At 43.3% G+C, this 18,397-nt stretch overlaps 2 protein-coding genes across 5 annotated transcripts; both read right to left on the reverse strand.

The window, feature by feature from the left end:
* Positions 1-761: 761 nt before the first annotated feature.
* On the reverse strand, positions 762-6,852 carry LOC105281102 (apolipoprotein D). 2 transcript variants are annotated; one of them, XM_011342105.3, is made up of 4 exons: positions 5,849-6,843; positions 1,932-2,160; positions 1,451-1,622; positions 762-1,047 (listed from the first exon to the last, which is right to left on the reverse strand). In XM_011342105.3, the coding sequence occupies exons 1-4, from the start codon at positions 6,017-6,019 to the stop codon at positions 894-896; spliced, it is 726 nt and encodes a 241-aa protein (XP_011340407.1). In that variant the 5' UTR covers positions 6,020-6,843; the 3' UTR covers positions 762-893. The 2 variants fall into 2 exon arrangements, with proteins under 2 accessions (XP_011340407.1, XP_011340397.2); XM_011342095.2 differs by lacking the exon at positions 762-1,047 and having other exon boundaries at positions 1,054-1,622; positions 5,849-6,852.
* Positions 6,853-8,296: 1,444 nt separating this feature from the next.
* On the reverse strand, positions 8,297-13,246 carry LOC105281111. 3 transcript variants are annotated; one of them, XM_011342123.3, is made up of 9 exons: positions 11,229-13,239; positions 10,984-11,153; positions 10,726-10,834; positions 9,959-10,651; positions 9,639-9,874; positions 9,361-9,560; positions 8,971-9,239; positions 8,739-8,894; positions 8,297-8,547 (listed from the first exon to the last, which is right to left on the reverse strand). In XM_011342123.3, exons 1-9 carry the CDS (start codon positions 12,552-12,554, stop codon positions 8,452-8,454), a joined length of 3,255 nt encoding a protein of 1,084 aa, XP_011340425.2. In that variant the 5' UTR covers positions 12,555-13,239; the 3' UTR covers positions 8,297-8,451. The 3 variants fall into 3 exon arrangements, with proteins under 3 accessions (XP_011340425.2, XP_011340417.2, XP_011340434.2); XM_011342115.3 differs by having other exon boundaries at positions 10,984-13,238; XM_011342132.3 differs by lacking the exons at positions 8,297-8,547; positions 8,739-8,894 and having other exon boundaries at positions 9,133-9,252; positions 10,984-13,246.
* Positions 13,247-18,397: the final 5,151 nt, after the last annotated feature.

Below are 18,397 nucleotides of genomic sequence, written 5' to 3' on the forward strand. Positions count from 1 at the left end.
ATTTTGCTCGTTCGTGTTTACCTCACCTACAACTAACATTGTGTAAGCGACCCGATCGTTGTGTGCGATCACACGGGTATTCGGACGGCATTAATGCCGTTGTTCGTACATACGAGTATAAACTATGTTTGTGAAGTTAGTTTTATGACGAACACACACACGCGCGCGCGCGCGCGCACACACACACACACTCATACACGCACACATACGCACGCACACGCACACGCACACACACACACACAAAAGAGGTGTAAATCCGACCGTGCAACCTCCACGCGGTACACCTTGAGGAATTCTAATGCCGGTGGTACTGTGTAACCCTCAAGCCTTATAAGTCAAAAAGTACGTAAGTGAAAAAAATTTATTATAGCGTTTCGAAAAGCTCTCGAGCTAAGCTACAAGAATATGTAATAAAAAATAGGGGTTTCCATTTAAGATTTTTATGTTGACCATGACCGGGCTTTCCAAGGTCATACCGAGGTCAAATATATATCATCATCTAATAGATTTTTTTAAGCCCTATACTTTTTGTTTGAAACATTTTTCCACTAAATCATTATTTTCCAAGATTTTTAACCGTTCCGGAACTTTTTGCCAGCACTGTATGTACGTCTTTACATATGAACGCTCGTAAATGCAAAATTACGGTAAAAAATCGCGATTAATGAAATAAATGCACGAACCCGTAGATAAATTAAACGCGCCACACTGTCATCAAAATTTGCATTTGGGGACCAGAGTGTCACGCAACCTTCTTATCCATGAAAATTGCTAATTATTAGACGAACATAGCACGATGATCAAAAAGTACTTCGCCAGATTTGATACAGAAAAATCTCTTTCTGTTAGAACATTTATAGTTTGCCAGGGCTCTTCGTCTAAAACGAGGAGAATCATTGTCGCCTATGCTTTCGTTTCAATGGATGCCTTCTGCTGGTACTTTTCTTCGTCGATACGAATGCCGGCAGAAGTATATCTTCGGAGTTCTCCGTCTTATTGCAGTGCTTCTGGTCCATAGGAAACATATACTCCAAGTCGATATCGTACCTGCATATTAAAACAGAAACATAAAATTTATTTTTGATGATTTCATGTATTAAAAGTAACACAAGGGTATACATTAGTCCAATTTATAACTAACTCTTGAACAGAATAATTATCGACTAAAAATTTTCTTTTAGTGAAAATTTGATTAATATTTGAAGGAGACGATAGACTTGATTCTTTTTGACGGATGCAACGTAAATAAAATGACAATTTTGGTAAAAATTAAAAACTTTCAGAAACAATGATTTAAATTATAGTCACAGAGAGATATGGATGGCGTCTTGTATCAGCAATCGATGTCTTGCAGTACAATTTATCGTTGTTCTGCGTGAGTTGAACGAATAAAATTCCAAAGCCACAACTCCCTTGTAATCGCGGCGATATCGAGACAAGACAAACGTACCTAGGCAGCTTCTCGCGCAGATAAGAAATGACGTTCGCCCCAAGGCTCGCTTCGCGGCTCATGATGAAGCTAGATAAATACCGTGGACTCTTGCTCTTTTCAGCGCAGTGCATTAGCAACGCCCAGGACTTATAATCCGAGTCCAACACGTACGTGTTGTACACTCCCTCATCTGGAAAGTATCGAATTCGTCACGTAACATAATTATTACGCGCATATACGTTTCTTGTTTCCCGCTCCAGGCGCAAATTATCTCCACTAAATTATTTTCGCAAAAAAATATTCATCCTAATGTTGCGATGCTTCACAGAAAAACATGATATTTCGCATTACAGTGTTGAGAAAATATATAAAAAGTATAATAAAGAAATAATATAGCCCCTGCCATAATAATATAACATAGAAGAATGCTAGAAAAAGTATACGCGAGAATTATTTATGGAGAACAATTCGATGAGTTACAAGATAACTGGCGATTTACATGGGAACTCGGCGTGCACCCAGTGAGCAGGTAGGTCCGACGACGGAATCTTCCACGTGATGTTACCAACTAGCAGTTCGTTGATGGGGTCGTCGGTGAAGCTGTAAGTGAAATTCATGGTAACCTCGGCGTTCTCGGGCGAGACGGAGAGCTCGGCCCGCATGCACCGGTACGCGAGGGCCTCCTCCGAGCTCGCATAGTACTGCACTATGTACCACGATCCGAGAAACTGCAAAAAACGTAGATACAGCATCCATTACCTTACACGTTTTAACGTTTTGACATCTGGCGCACGCACGTGGGCGCGAAGTATCACAGGCGACGTGAAACGGGCGCGACGAGCGAGCGTTTTACACGCTTACTCGCTCGCCAACGCCGATTTCCTACGCGCTAATTGTATGCTAATGAAGACGTTGCACGCGGGGTCACGAGAGCGAATCGCGTACGATATAAAAGTATAAGTGCCGTTGGAAACATCAGTCCAAGAAATTTCCCCGAGAGACGACGATTGTTGCCTTTGTCCCCGTGCGAGCGCGCGATTCTGCATACCGTAACTTCCAAGTTCGCGTTCATGAACTTTCCGGCGTTTCTTTGACTTTTTTCTTGCGTGTGTTTCTTGTGCGTAAAAATGATAAGAATATTGCTGGTCAGAGTTTCGATAATGGTATTACGTTGTCTTGAATGTTGCGTGGCTACATCTTGGAAGGATCCCTCGAATCCGAGATTCATCACGCTTATTTTCGGCGTTCCAGATTCGCATCGATATCGTGTACACTTAAGCATTACAAATTTCTACAGAAATGTTATATCAGTTTGCGATTCCTTGCGATTTGATGCGCAACACATAAGTTCGTCTTTATTGCCTCAAAAATGTTTTATCGGACTTTGAGCGTGATCTCCCATCACTGTATTCCACGCATGCATTATGTATGTATATAAAAAAAAGATGTACATGTTTTATCTTTCATCCGCAAAAAAACACGAATGCACGCAACAAATTGATCAGATCTGTAATAAGAACGTGAGACTTCTCCTTCGAAGGTTTGGGTTATCGCAAGATAGATGTCTCGGTTCAATTCCTATCTGTACGATGTCATAAACGGTCTAAAAAGAACTTAGAATGCTGCAACGCGTGGTATCTAAGTGGATACCGAAAGCCTCAATTCTCTTAAATCGTTGTGTCAGGTCGGAAGATACACTGCGATGGTACAGAATGAATATAGTTAACAAACTGATTTTCCTCAAGTCTCGAATTTCAAACTGATTAGCTATTACTAAAGAAATCCGGAATGCTTCTATTTAAACATGAGTTGAATTTAATTCTCATCGTTAATTTGGGATATTAATTTGCTAGAAATCTAAGCGCTAATCTAGATTAACGAGAGGATCCACTTTGCTTCGAGATGTCTATTATCGTTTATGGCAAAAAATAATAAACGAAAATAGCCACGTGTATGCGTCCATATCCGAAATAGTCTTCCTTAAATACATGGTGTTGGGTTCCAAAAATAAATCTGCCGCGAACGGTGTGCGTCGAAAAGAAGATTCGCAAGAGAAGTATTACTAAATTGCACTGCTTCGTATTTGAGAGCGATGCATGTCAAATAAAATCGCAGACAGCTACGCTCGTGCACTGGTTTCCTGCGATTTATTGGGCAATCGAATACATGTATATCCTATTCTAAAAGAGGCGTGTTAACTTCGAAGTTCTTTTTTATCGAATAGTTGAGGCCTCCTTTCCACGATGCTGATTGGTTCTCTCGCTTGGCTCGAACTTCGTGTGACTTGAACTTCGTGTTGCGAATGTCAGAATGTCATAGTGGCTGTCAGTGCGGTTATATTGATAAATTTGTGTTATTTATTTCATCATGTCACGTTCCTAAGAAATAATAAATAAAATTGAAAAATAAAATAGCGCGCGCATAGCGCTAGAACGTTACGGTATTTTCAACAGCAGAGAACTCTAGGCAATATAAAAAATAATTATATCAACAACTCAGAACTGCTCGGAAAAAGAAAAAATTTCTTAGGGCTAGAACTTTTTCATTTCTAAGTGTACGGTATTTTCAATAGCAGAGAACTCTAGGCAATATACCAATTAACAATATAAACATCTCAGAATTCTTCGGAAAAAGAAAAAAATTTTAATGGCTAGAACTTTTTCATTTCTAATCTAAAGGATTTTCAATCGTCGAAAACTCTTCGCAATATGCCAAATCCACTCTTAAGAACGCCGTGTTAAATGTCTTCGAATGGAGGTTAACAATTTGGTAGAGTGTGATAATTGTGCACATAATAAATAATAGATGAATGTTATTATTCGAAAACATTATTAACATTGAAAAATAAAATAGCGCGCGCCTGTGTTGTACTAGTATATGAAATATGAAATTGTTAAATGTTGGAGTCAAGGTCCGTACCAGGTTGCTAAAGATAACGTATGCACTTGAAGAGCATGGATTTTGACTTCTGCTGTACGATAACAATCGTTAATTTAATTCTGCCATTAAACAATCACCGTGTAAACGTCGTTTTATTATTGTTAACTTGGCTCACTCGTTTGCTGAAAAATTTACAGATCATCGTATTCTGTTTCGTTCATTTTTATTCTTTCTGCCCCGTTATCATGTTTACTCGACTATTTATCCGTTCCTAGTTACTAATTTTATACATTTAATTTGGTATTAAACATGTGAATAGTTTTGATGTCTTTTAATGCTAAAATTCCGTAATAAACATGTTCTACACACGCAAATGACATTGCTCTGTATAAAAAATGAAATATTTTCCGACGAATCGTGTGCATCGCTTCATATTTGCGCACGACGCGAATGTTTGCGAATGAAAATCATCAGGAAGTTAATAACATGTAACATTACGTGTGAGAATTGAAATTCGAAATTCACATGTTGGCGTTAAACTCGCGTTATTTTCTGGCTTGCGTCAAATCGGCCACCGTTAATTGCGTATGCGTACGATAAGTACTAATTGCTATCAGAATAAAATTAGCACAATGCATCTAACAAATGGTCACAGATTGCACTCTGTTACATTCTGTTAATATGCGACCGCGTGCGGCAGCGATAAATGTTCTTTGATTATCCGTCACCGAAATCACATCAGCCGCTGATAAAATATCAGCGCGTTTGATTATACTATACTATTTCAATATTATTTCGCAACAATATCGCGCATTTAATGAAGCGCATCAAATAACGCACACGCCATACGTAAATAACATTATCGAATGGCGCGATAAAATTGCGATCAAATCGATGGGAATCAGTGCGAAATGTGCGGGAAACTCGTGAAACGACAAGATTGGAATCCAACACGAGGATTTTTAAATCCGAATCAGTAAAAATAGTTATATATATGAGAAATCCTTAATCGTTAAAAAATTAAGTGTAATAACAGGACATTTAGAATTGGCTTGTTTGAAACTCTGAAATGACGCCTCATCTGATTAAACCGGATACTCGATTTCAGAATAAATCCCCCTGCTCATTTTCTACTTAATCTTTTTCTAGTGGAATTAAACCATATAAAAAAATAGACAGATCGGATTGCAAAAGCGCGACGTGAGACACACACCAGCACGTGAAATCGGAATCCAGACTCCATGGGATCCAATACACGAGTAAGTTCAAATTATTCGTACGCATACGAGACACCGTGCCTGCATACATTAACCCGCAACGCAAGCGTGAACAATAATTTATAATATTCCCCAGCGGTACAAAGAGATATGTACTACTCGATCGGTGTTAGAAACGTCACAGTTACGAGATAATTAGAACGACAATTAGCACAATGAGTACGATAACGAGGCTCCTCCGCTTTCCGTTTCCGCGCCGCGTAGAACTCTCTCTCGCGGCGGAGGACTCTCATTTTTCTCTCTGTTTCTCTCTTTGTACCTCGGATATGTCAAAGTTGCGTATGCCCTTCACTTTCGGACACTTGGTCTTGTCCTCCCGTCTCTTCCAAGTGGCGCCGGTTTCGCCCACGAGGATGAGACCGACCAGCAACGCCGTTGCTGCTATTGTTAGCCAGCGGAGACCCGCGCGCCGTCCCGTCTCGGCGCGCATCCTCGCCGTGCATTCAGATTCCGCTCGAAATTTACGCGAGGCGTACACGAGGCGGTATCGAGCTGACCGGCGCTTAGATCCGCACGACACTCTCCTCACGGTCGGGGCTTAGCTCGGAGACTAAAGGCCACGTACGTACGTACGGAGTGCGCGAGAGGAACGGACGCGCGACTCATGACGATTACTACTACTACTACTACTATCGTGCACCACCACTATCACACACGGACGAAGAGGGGGTGGTCGCCGCTATCACGTTCCTCCCTTTGCATTCTTGCTGTTCTTTCGTTTTCAATCGGCAACTTGTTCCGCGGCGCGTAGGATCCTCATGAGCGGGCGCCGTCACGGCTCGAGTCCCTCGTCGTAGGCGTGATGCTCGTTTATAGCTGAGGGGGGCCCCGCACGTCCCATCCGGATTGTCCTGTTACCCGTCCATACTATGCCACGCCATGTGCCCCGTTCTCCGAGGAGAATCAGGAGGGGCCTGGCCCCGAGAAACGCGACGATCCGCAGGAATCTCGCGCGCTTCGTACGACTCCTTCACGGCCGAATTACGACGGCCGGGTTCGAGATTGTCAGGTTTACGCCGCGTTCCTGAGGCGTCAACCTGCATTCCTGCCGAAATGATAGCCGAGGCGAGGTGGTCTTTTTACAATTGCGATGCAAATATCGAGAGAACAATTCTCAGACACGAGCGGAGCTCATTTTGCGATCATCGACACCCAACGATTCGCGACGACTTCGTTATCTGATTTGTTGTTTAGATGAGCGGATGCGTAAATTTGAGGTTGATTTATGTCGTCGAGAACACAATTACGTTCAAGAGAAGTATCGTGTAATTCAGGTAACAATAAACCAGCGAAAAACAGACACGTGTTAAATTATTATATAAATAAACAATACGATATTTTATCATTTAAGTAGGTATTTCGTGCTCTTTCTCTATCTCGGATCGGAATATTACTATCGCATCAGTTAGCGAACAATAACGCATTGAGCGCTTATTAATAATTTAAATGCATTGAACGTGACAATGCTATTCATCCATTGAGCGAATATGTATGATTACGGAGTTTGTCAAGGCTATTGGAATGAGGAGGCAGTAATGTAATAGATGTGCGAGCGCCGCTTCGGTTCACCATAAGTTTTCAAGGCGCGCGGCACCGCATTCTGTTGCATGCATGTTGGTTCATGGCATGGATCGATTGTTATTCGCCATGCACGATCGACACGGACAGGCGATTCAGTAACAGTACATCTCTCTGAACAGATATCAGCATACAACAACCTGCACGAGGCAGACGTGCTCAACATGCCGATATGAAGAATCCTTCTCAAAAGTAAACAGATTTTGATTATAGCTTTTGCTATAAAATGAATTAATGTAAAAAATATAGGAAATACATTTTACAATTATTTTATGCAATTATATATTATATAATTTTTCAAAGTCTGATATTTATATAATTTAATTACGTAAATGCCAATGCAATTATCAACTGCAATAAAATCCTCGAAAGTTATATATTATTATTTCATAAGAAAAGAAGTGCTCATCTCTTTCACAGAAATGACGTTGGATTTGCTTGTGATAAGTATAAGCGAGTACTCTAATTCAGACAGCTGAAAGCTTCTCGTTTGCGTCACTCCGACAAAAAGAAATGACCTAAGATTTACGACTTCGGATCTGGTTATTTAGGTCATACCGCTCGGAATTCTTCCAGAATTTAGTCGCCTCTATGAGTAATTGCGCTTTATCGCTGTGATGACTTGTTCACGCAAAATAACTTAACCGACTTAACGTTTCGTGAAACTGCTTGTTAAATGATTACTTCCACGGCATCAATATATATGCGAAGATATTTTTAATTATATATGTTCGTTGTTCTGGAATTGTAACGAATCAACGCTGAATTCCCACCGCAAGATAAACACCCGCCGTTATCAAAATTCGTCAGTCTATCATTTTATCGGACATCCTGTTTCTCCGCGCGCACGACGAATAGAAGCATCGCGACTCGCGATGAAAATATTTCAAGACGAGAAAATTGGAGTGAATCGGGATGAAGATTGAACAGATTAAGATGAGGTTTAAACAAAAGATTCGAAGGGATTGCGTGGTCGAGCAGTCCGAACAGTTTGAAGTAAAAATATTTGAGTTTCAAATTTGAGTTTCAAGTTTGGGCGGTTTGCACGGAATCTACGTATTCGAGATTGTCGCGAGAAAACAGGAGGAACGACAGGAAGATGAAAATTCAAACTAGAGGAATATATCGTGAAAAATTATTTTATTAAATTCTCTTTATGCTGAAAAATATAAACATTTGTTTCTGTCGTATACAAAATATTACTGCTAATTAAGTACACTGTATCGAGCTGACGCAATCGAGCTCGTCCACGCCCTCGGTATCATCATCGACGCAAGCCGTACGTCATTTCCATGGAGGTTTGCTGCTCCTCGACTGATCCGTTTTCACAAACACCTTTTGCGAGACAGGTATGTACTCGCTGACGTCATGTGCCGAAGTCTGTTAAATGAAATAAAAAAAATAATAAAATTATTAGTTATAGATGATTATTATTACTTTCAGATTGTTAAATCGCAACTGCTGCTTTAACCATTTATTTCATATGTCATTTATTCTATTTTATTTGTATCTACGTTAATCTACGTTAATTAAATTTATTAAATCCATAATGATTATCTCGACGGACAAACCTCGGAAGCTTGCCACGTGACGCTATCCTCGCTCATTATGCTTAATTCCTTTTTCAGGTAGTGTTTCCGCGGCACCTCCCTGCAGCCCAACGGTGGACTGGAGATGCTGCTTCTAGTCTTGGCGTTATCCTCTCTTGCTAGCTGCATTTCCGCGATCTGCAAACAAATTCACGGATCCGGCTGTGCCCATGCTTGATGAAGACTCCGTCGACCAGGTCTCGATCGGACTCACCATCTTCACGTACTTTCGAAGATCGTCCTTCGTTTCGGTCCTGCCAATTAGCGGCGCGTTCTCGTTGGACTTCATCGTGATCGCGCTATCGTTCTGATCGTCGAGCGAATGCATGCTGACCGGATGCTCGTCTAACGACAGAGTCGCACGTCTCATCGGTTCCTGAGATAATTTAGTGTGACAATTTGGCATCGACTCGGACTTCCTCGGACCTTTCGGCTCGCAATATTTGTCCGTGTAGACGGGGGATAAATTATCCGTGTTATCACCTGCAAGCGCATTCTATAATGTACTCGTGAAACATCCGTAATCCACGGAGACTCGGTAACACTAGTAAAACAGACGCGATCGTATATTATATGCAGCCTCCGATGCATTTTCGCGACTTACTCGATATAATGTGCAAAGCTTGCTGCCATTGTTTCTGCATAACAGAATGCAGCTCCGCGAGTTGGAATTTTGTCGCACGCTGCATATTCAAGCGCGTCTCCAGCATGGACGATCTCTGTAAAGCCTGAGCCAATTGCAGCTCACACAACCGTTTCTCCTCCCTGTGCTTCTCCTCCAGCAAGTTTATCTCCAAACGGTGTCTGAAAAGAGATTTTCCGAAATATTTCGAAAGATTCATCCGCGTCTATTTCAGAACACGCGAAAGTATATGAACGAACTTGTCGATGACGTCCTTTATCTTCCTGGCGGCGGATTCGGCTATGATCTGCTGTTTCAATTCTGCCGTTTTCAGTTCCTCCAGAAATTCCGACTGCGCGGTATCAAGCTGCGTCTGAAACTCCTGCAGCTTCGTTTTCACCACTTCGTCGACTTGTTTCTGATAAACCTCCTGCAGTTCCGCTCTGATCTTCTCCTTCTGCTCGACAATCGATTTGGTCTCGTCTTTAGCCAATTTCTGGAAGAATAATAATTACGAATGAATTATTAAATAATATATAGTGAAAATTTAAAATTATTATAAATTTCTATCATGTATTACTTCTGCTTTCTTAGCGTCCTCAATGGTTGCAAGCAACGATGAATTCTTTTGTTGTAAAATAGAGTTTCTGTTCATCTCTTCCTTCAGCTTAAGTTGCAGATTCTCTTTTTCCTGTCTGAGAACCGTCAGCTCGGCTTCGCAGGCGTCCAGTGCTTTATGAATGACACCCATCTCGTTTCGCACCTCACCACTCCTCGAACGCTCCTTGCTCAATTCCGATTGAACGGTCTTCAGCGTCTCCTCGGTTTGCTGATTCTTCTCCAACAGCTTGTTGAATTCCATCTTCATTTGTTCGTAGCTGTTCTCCGCTTCTTGCATCATCGACTTGTAACTCTCCAATTCGTCCGCGTGGCTTTTCAACAGATCGAGCTTTTCCTTCATCGTGGTGTCACTCTTTTCCTTGTAGCCGGCCGCCAGGTCCAAAGCTTTCGATAATTCACCCTCGAGGCGTTTGATCTGAGCCTGCTGCTCCGCGATCTCCGACTGATGTTTCTCCGTGATGCTTTGCAGATTGGTCTGCGCGTTTCTATGCTCGGTCTCCAGCATCTCGACTTGCTGCTTCAACTTGGACCAGGACACATGGAATTGCGACATCAAGGCGTTCTTCTCGTTGTCAACCCTGACCGCGACCGCCACCTTCTCCTGCTGTTCCAGCAACCGTTTCTGGAGCTCTTGAATCAGATGCTCGCAATGCTGCAAACACGAGACACGAGAGTAAAATGATCCATACTTCGCACAAACATCCGTACGTTCCACCTTTACTATACCTCTCTGCGAAATTTCTCCTCCTCCAGCTTGATCCTGAACGTTTCCTCTTGCGATCTAGTCGGATTGACGTCCCAGAAATCGGAGAGCGACAAGAGTCGCTGATACCTCCTATAAAAACATTTATACTCTTGTATTTCTTCAGATTCTTATAATTTCGCAGAATTTGAATTATTAATTTAAGAAATAATATTCTGCTCTTCTGCGCGCGTCTCAACGAAAGAGAACACGCGAGACAGAGAGGATTCTTACAGAATTACCTTGATTGAGGATCCGTGTTCGTTCCCACGTGAGCAATGCTTTTACCGAACTTCGATCTCTCTCGGTCATCGCGCGAGTTCCCGTTGTGTTGCGAGAGCGACGTTTTGCAGAGATCCAGAGGTTCCTGCGTGCCTGTCACCGGCGTTACTGTGCTGGAAAATTGAACTTCCTTAACACGCGATACAGGATCCGCCCTTCCAGCGAGAAGTGAAGACGATTGAACGCGCACGCCGTTCGTGCTTACGTCATCGAAGGAAACACCCTGATGATCTGGCACCGTCTCCTTCGTTCTAATGTCGCCAGCTGTAGTTGTAGTTGGTACTTTAGACAAGTGAAAATCTACGTTTCTTATGCTGCTTATACTCTCCGTCGTGTGTCCGTTCGACTTTGCAGCGGACGGCACGCTCTGCTCCCACGTTCGGAACTCGGAGATCATCTTGTCCGTCTCATTCAAGTGAAACGAATCGCTGTACGCCAACGATACATCAGGAAATGATGTCACGTCGTTCGTTCGCTTCTGGGAGAACGCAGCGTCGGTGAGTTGGGAGGTGCACGACTGGAAATCCAGCTTGCGACTGCTGAACGTGGAGCGTTGATTGTCTCGACCTGTATTTTCAGACTTGTGTTGCGTCCTGATTGCTCCTGGTGTCTCCTGATTGCTCGTGGTGTCGACGGATTGAGTCTGGAGCGACTCGTTACGATAAAGACACCCTCCAGCGCTGCTTATCCTCTTCGACAGCTCCAGCTCGGTGGCCTCCATCTCCTGCAGCAGCTCGTCGACCTCGGACAGCTCCATCTCCTGCACTATCTTCGAGCGGACCGGCTGCTGACCTGCTGTCGACTCACCGGACAAATCTGTCACAGGTACCGATGAGCGCAGAAGACTATGTGGCCTATAATACAAGTTACTTGTACTCGTGTGATCGTTCGCGCGCAGAGGCGAGCGGGAGTCTTGCGTGGTGGACACAGTGGTAGCATGCGAGAACCCAGTACCGCAGGAAGCGGAAGGTACCATGAAGGAGTCGGAGTACGACGTTAGAGCGTCACGCTTGGCGACCCAGGCGGGGTTGTTAGTGTTAGTCGGGCTGGAAGTGATGGCAGTCGCAGGGCGGAATCTCGCGTCATCCCTAGAGCAGTTAGCGTGCTTCTGCGACGAGCACCCACTGGGAGTGAAGGGAACGGACAGACAATTGCGCAGTTTCACGGGGGAGCCGCCGTGCAGGCTAGCACCTTGACTTACGGTGAACCTAGTACTGGCTTGCGGCAGGGTCTGCCGGGTCTGATGAAGTTGGCAGCCGGAGCCACCGTAGAGCGTCGGCTGCTGCGAGTCCAGCGAGTTGTTCAGCACGGACACGTCCAGGCTGTTGTCTCTGGACTCGATCGCGGAGATGCGGGAATCAAGCGATTGCATGTGCCCGACCAGCTCCGAGATGACGCTGGTCCGATGACGGCGGAGAGATCCGCCTCCAGTGGGGTCAGTTGAGCTGTTGTCTGAATCGGTGGAAGACGGAACGCGGAATATATCGGGTGGAATCAGCAGCAGCACGTCCGTGTCATCGGACTCACTCATTATCCATCTGAACTATCTCGCGTCACCGTGTGCGAATTCGGGGAGCTGCCGAGTCGGGGGTGAATATCGCGGGCTAATCGGAGAGGGCACCCTTCATCGCCAACGGTGTGCGATTCATGTGGCGGCAGGCCGGAAATAAATCTCGAGGAGGTTAGTTTCCCGGCAACCAGCTCCTCGTGTTCACTGCGAACGAGATCAAGCACGAACGGCACCAGACGGGGTACACTATAGTCACGAAGATAATTCTTGCAGACGATGATCAGTCGTTGTCCAGTGGACTTTGGGCATCGCGCAAATTTACGTTGCTGCGAAATGCATAGGTTTGAAACCTAATGCTCCGAAACCTGACTAGTAAACAGAGGTGACGCTCGTGTTGGCGCGAGCGCGTTGCGAGGGGGAAACAGCTGGTCACCCCGGGGTCATTGAACCTCGGTCTCAACCCGATGGTAGTGCTCCTGATGCCTTCACAGATGGCGGCTCATGTACGAGCCATGGGGAACTGGACAAAAAAGGAAAGCCTGGACAAGAAAAGCAAGAGAAGAGGTTTAGCGAAGCTGATTGGCTATGGTGTTATGGGGAAAATTTATCTTAATGTGTCGACCTGTCGACCGAGCTCCGCATACGGGCGTGTACATGTGTGTAATTTATCTTTTTTTATTATTGCATGTTTGCTGTTTTTGATGTATAATTATTTCTTACACTTATAATGGGATATAAAAATTTGAAGTATATGGTGAGATAAATAATATTATGAATATTAATCATACTTTCTCTATCGTTGTCAACAGAGTCGAGATATTATCAACGATTCGTGACAAACTCCCGATCAGTTAATACTCCCGATGTAGTTTTTAATAACGTTAATGGAGCTCATTTCCGCGCACGTCAACACCCCTGAGTCATTCATTTGTAAAATAAGTTTCCACGAAATTTTCCTGATTTACCGATACTTCAGGTATAACTCTATACCATTAACTTGATATCATCAATTATTAATAATCGTCTGCATAAATTATTTCGTAATTAAAAATACCGATAATTAATAATATATAATAATTAACAAAGAAATAGTTATATTAGCAATAATTGTTTAACACTCGGATATGTTTTATTGAATATATCGTTTTATACTTATGCTTTATGCCGTGGAGCTGCGAAATGTGCGGTCTATACGTATCGATACGTCGCAGTTGAGTCGAGTGTAAAGTGTCACGCCGATATATCGGCGCGTCGCACTCGGAGAGTTAAATTGAAGAGATGGCGAGAATTCCTCCGGAGCATTCACGCTGTAAAAATATAAATAACTGTCCGCTGTATAGAGAGGAAAAAGGTATTTCTCCTAAACACATCTCGAGCGCGACTGTGGTTCGATATCGTGAAGGAGTGTTTTCGGAAAACAGGATTTAAAATTTCGCATGATTTTTCGTAACTATATCTCGCTTCGTTTTCCAATTTCCATCTATTATATTAAAAGAGAAATGAGAGAGAAATCCGAGCCGCTATCTCTCTTGGTGCGAGGAATTTTACTGTATTCTTATTGCTTCCATCCTTTATACTTTTTGTGGGTTACTAATCGGTAAAAGGTATGCCTTTAAATCTTCGGAAGCGTGCATTCTGAAAATAAGGTATCGCTTGTGTTAGGAAGAAGATCAATGAAGTTCTTTAACATATCGCTTTATTAAGTTCTCATAATGCAAATACACTTCTCCTCTCGATCGACTACAATATTTACTTTATTTCCGTGTAATATTATACACCTGCTTAAGGTACACTGTGAAACGTCTTACTTCGCATGTACTCTCGTATCGTGTTGCGGAGAAAAGAAGGCCAAAAAGACAAAAGAGAAAAGAATGAGGGATGCGAGAGAAAAAAAAAGAAAGAGAGAGGAAGGGAGAGAGCTGCAGTAACTTTTTATAGTATTATGAATATCACATTAGGCTATACCGCGTATCTGTAACAGCGTCAATCCTGGAATATGATGGATGCATCAAAAGTAGTCAATCGTCCATTTGATATATCTCAATAATTGATTTAAAAAAAAACGCCCATAGTTTATATATACATACATGCATACATGTATACATGTATACATGTCGAGTTGCTTTAAATTCAACTGACCTGTTCTCTCTCTCTCTCTCCCTCAAAAGTCGATATCACATTCCGTGCAATTACTGCGTTAATTAAGAATTTAGACATCTCGTTTCGATACTTGTTATTAATTAACTTTATCATACGTCGTATGAGACAATGCGTAAAACCAAGTCGCAGAGAATATCAATAAATAATATAATATAAATGGAAAATATCATTCTAATATTTTGCCGATAATAATTCCGATTTCTGATGCTTTTATTCTTGTTTCATCCTTATTTATACCGTAAATGTGGACTAGTTTATGCAACGCATAAAAACAGGTTTATATCTTATGTATAAGCAAAAGAGTCCCTCTACAATAACATTTAATTCAGATGAGGACGAGATAAATTCTCAAAACTGAGAAATATAAAACTTCTCCGAGAGGCAGCGCGGTTTGTTGAATTTAATAAGCCGCGTCGTGGTACACTGCATTCTTGCATAACAAATACAATTAAAGGAGAACATCCTCCCAGAGCGAGCGCTTCAAGAACAAGTCCACAACATCCGCGTATTGGATTGCAGCAAAGGGCTAATCCTTACATTCGCCGTAGAAGTCCTTTCGATCCATAGTCCCACGACTCTTCTCAGAAAGTTTTTTAATTATAAACAGCACGGTAAAGGCCATTTAAATATTTGATACCGCGGGAGCTCCGTAATTAACGCGCTCTAATTAGTGTTACGTCCAAGAAGGGTTCCGGCCAAATGAAAATTTCCATTATGATATAACATCAGAGGCTTCGAAGGGAATCCACATTGTAAAACCGAACGCGCAACTTGTATGATATTTTATAAAAATTAATTAAAGTCTATCACCCCCGCAGCGGCTGGTTACGTGAAACCGAATACACAACGATAAATGTAACACGATACAAAAGATGATACGATAAAAAGGGGAAACATCGCGAAGGGCTAATTTGCGAAACGAGTGTTCTCCATCCTCGCGTTGCGCGTAAGTCGTCAGACTCGAGGGACCGTTAACCCTAACCCGAGGGGTTAACGGCAATGATTGCGCGCTAGGGGAGGCTCTCTTTCTCGGCGCTGCACTCGAAAAATGCAGCCCACGCGAGTTTGAACAATCCCAGGGGTGGATGGGCGTGCGTGTGTACGATGACACGACTCGGTCGAGCGCATGTTAGCGTTTCAGCATGAAGTTTGCATTCGAGGCGTCCGTTGTATATCCAGAGCTTATGCAGGGATTTCCTACATATAAACCGTCAGGCGAGAGTAAATATCCAGTCCTGCAGCAGGATACGATTTACAACGATCAACACGATGCGCTTTCGCGCGAGTTGACAAGCATTAACGATCAATCTTATTAATTAACGACGAGTTATCGCGTCGAAGCTATCGCCGCACGCACTCGTCGCTGTTGCAATGATGGAGAAAAAAAGACCGCGATATTTCTTACCACACGCAGAACAGTTCACGTAAGAGCCAAAGTCGCCAATAATAATAAAGATGTAGCGAGGGATTCCTCGCGGAAACTGAAGTCAATTTCCGCTCAGCGAAAACTTACAGCGGGCTAAAACGTTGCGCAAATATTTAACGCCACGTCGTCGAGTCAACGAGTGTTATTAATTAACCGACTTCGTTTAGAACATCTCTACATTAAATGTTTGACGCTGAACTCGCGCTCTCGTCGTATTAGATTTTACTCTTGATCGTGGAAAATTTGATAAGTTTCTTGTACATTGAGTGTATAGCACTCGTTTGCGCGTTTATTAACGACGAGGCACGGTGTAACAACGAATCGCTACCTCTGCATGCGCTATACAATCATAAGGCTATCATCGAGATGACTACTTAGGATATACAATTAATCTGACCCGGTGAGACCGGGTAAATTGAGTTTATACATCTATCTACACACAGTACAAATCACGTTCTACTCCCGCCTCCCTGACGTAGTTGTATCGGCGCTTATATCTCGATAACGACGTGCGCAGAAACTATCGATTTTATTGCCGCGTTTAGAATTTGCGAAACTCTCCAGTATTACGGATGCCGTTTGCGTCATGTATCTCAGTGTGCACTCCGAATACTGGCAAAAAACGACGCGTAAAATCAACAATTGGCGTTCCCAGGGAAACAAGGACGCGAAATGCATCGGAACGAAAGACTCCTCCGCTCTCGTTTTTTATTATTTTGCTCATCAATCATGATGACGAGGAATATCTTCCGAGCCAAAGAGGCGATTTGGTGAATTTCGATTATTCATATTGAGCGAAATGTCGATACATTCGTTTCGCGATCGCGAAAGCACGGCTATACCTATATAGCCCTCGGTGTTTCATCCCCCAAGTGCTTCGTGTGCTTCGCGTTTGCTTGAACGTTTACTTAGGCTTAATTTTGAACATTTGAGCGCGTATTGCTACTCTTGTTAAATACTTTCAGATTTGGCAGTAATGAACAAGTGTATTAATCGACGAGATTAATTTGTTACTGCATCATAGATGAAGAAAGCTTGGTGGGTTTTCGGGCGGGGTCAGGTCAAAAGTTCGTGCGTGCATACGTAGAAACGGCAATATATAAAAAAATTGCGCTGTATGCATTTTGTATGTATACGCATCGCCTACGGACAGTATCCGAAAAAAATGAAGGGCGAAATCAAACGACGCTACACGAAGTGTGACAGGCAAGCTTTAGCTCTTCTGCGCTCCATGCACTTTATGAGTCAGTCACGATAAAATAAAATATCGTGCGAGAAAAATCATTGCGTTTTCCGTTGCAGCGCGTCATGAGAAAATGCTTTCGTCGAACACTTTGCGGATAATTATTTGACGGCGTCGTCATCTTTCCGGGAAAGATTCATCTCGCGAAATATAATTTCCGTGATCTCAACGTTTTCTTCTTTCTGGCAAATATTTCGTAATTGCTACGCTTGAATTTGTTCCAGAATTAATAATTTCCAAGCTACACGACAGTTCGCCATTCATGATTCATAATTAATTTAACAAAGTTTATAATTAACAATCGCGCAAACCGTTCTCGCGATGACGTCGCTTCTTTTCCTCGCGTGTGGTTTTTTCAAAAATTATAATTGCGAGACGAGAAACGTCGAGTGCACGCACTCGTGTACGCACGCACGCGTGTCATGGCGCTACAGCAGGTCTACTTTATTCAGAGACAATCCATGTTTCTCCGCGCGGCATTTTTCCGACGGGAAGCGCAACGAATACACTCCACGTCTCTGGAATCATATACACGTGAAAGGAAAATATTTGGGGTGCGCTCAACGGCGGAATACCTTTCAGCGAGTGCGGCCACCCGTGTTTGCGTCGCGAAAAGGCCCGCCGGAAATGGAGGGACCGGGTGCTCCGAAGGTGAGAAAAAAAATTTGGGGAGCACGATCATACGGTGGTTCTCGCGGTGATGGTAGCGGAGGATTCTCCGATCGGCGGATGACGACGGTGTGCAACAATCAGCGAGCAACGGGATGGCGCGCGAGTGGACAACGGCAGTTCCGAAGTACAATCGATAGGTCCTCCGCTTGGCCGATCTCTTCTTCCCGGGGAACACAACTCTACTCGTTCCCTCCACTTCCTGCGAGACTGCTCGTCTAGCAGTCTAGCAGCAGTGACCCCGCTAGCTGGCAGGAATCTTCCGAACGAGCGATCAATAATCTGAAGCGACGAGAAGGAGAGAGAGAGATAGAGAGAACGAACACACATCGACAACGGCATTTCCGTGCAAAGCGAGCAAAAACA

The sequence above is a fragment of the Ooceraea biroi genome, chromosome 1, assembly GCF_003672135.1.
Source record: "Ooceraea biroi isolate clonal line C1 chromosome 1, Obir_v5.4, whole genome shotgun sequence".
Classification (NCBI taxonomy): domain Eukaryota; kingdom Metazoa; phylum Arthropoda; class Insecta; order Hymenoptera; family Formicidae; genus Ooceraea; species Ooceraea biroi.

What these genes read in the sequence shown, in the direction of transcription:
- LOC105281102 (XM_011342095.2), bottom strand. Translation starts at nt 6,019, where the DNA reads ATGCGCGCCGAGACGGGACGGCGCGCGGGTCTCCGCTGGCTAACAATA. An exon ending in GCAACTTTGACATATCCGAG is followed by an intron (nt 2,161 to 5,848) that starts GTACAAAGAGAG and finishes CGTTTTTTGCAG; the next exon opens with TTTCTCGGATCGTGGTACAT. An exon ending in GGTGCACGCCGAGTTCCCAT is followed by an intron (nt 1,623 to 1,931) that starts GTAAATCGCCAG and finishes GATACTTTCCAG; the next exon opens with ATGAGGGAGTGTACAACACG.
- LOC105281111 (XM_011342115.3), bottom strand. Translation starts at nt 12,554, where the DNA reads ATGAGTGAGTCCGATGACACGGACGTGCTGCTGCTGATTCCACCCGAT. An exon ending in AACACGGATCCTCAATCAAG is followed by an intron (nt 10,835 to 10,983) that starts GTAATTCTGTAA and finishes ATGTTTTTATAG; the next exon opens with GAGGTATCAGCGACTCTTGT. An exon ending in TTCGAAAGTACGTGAAGATG is followed by an intron (nt 8,895 to 8,970) that starts GTGAGTCCGATC and finishes ATTTGTTTGCAG; the next exon opens with ATCGCGGAAATGCAGCTAGC.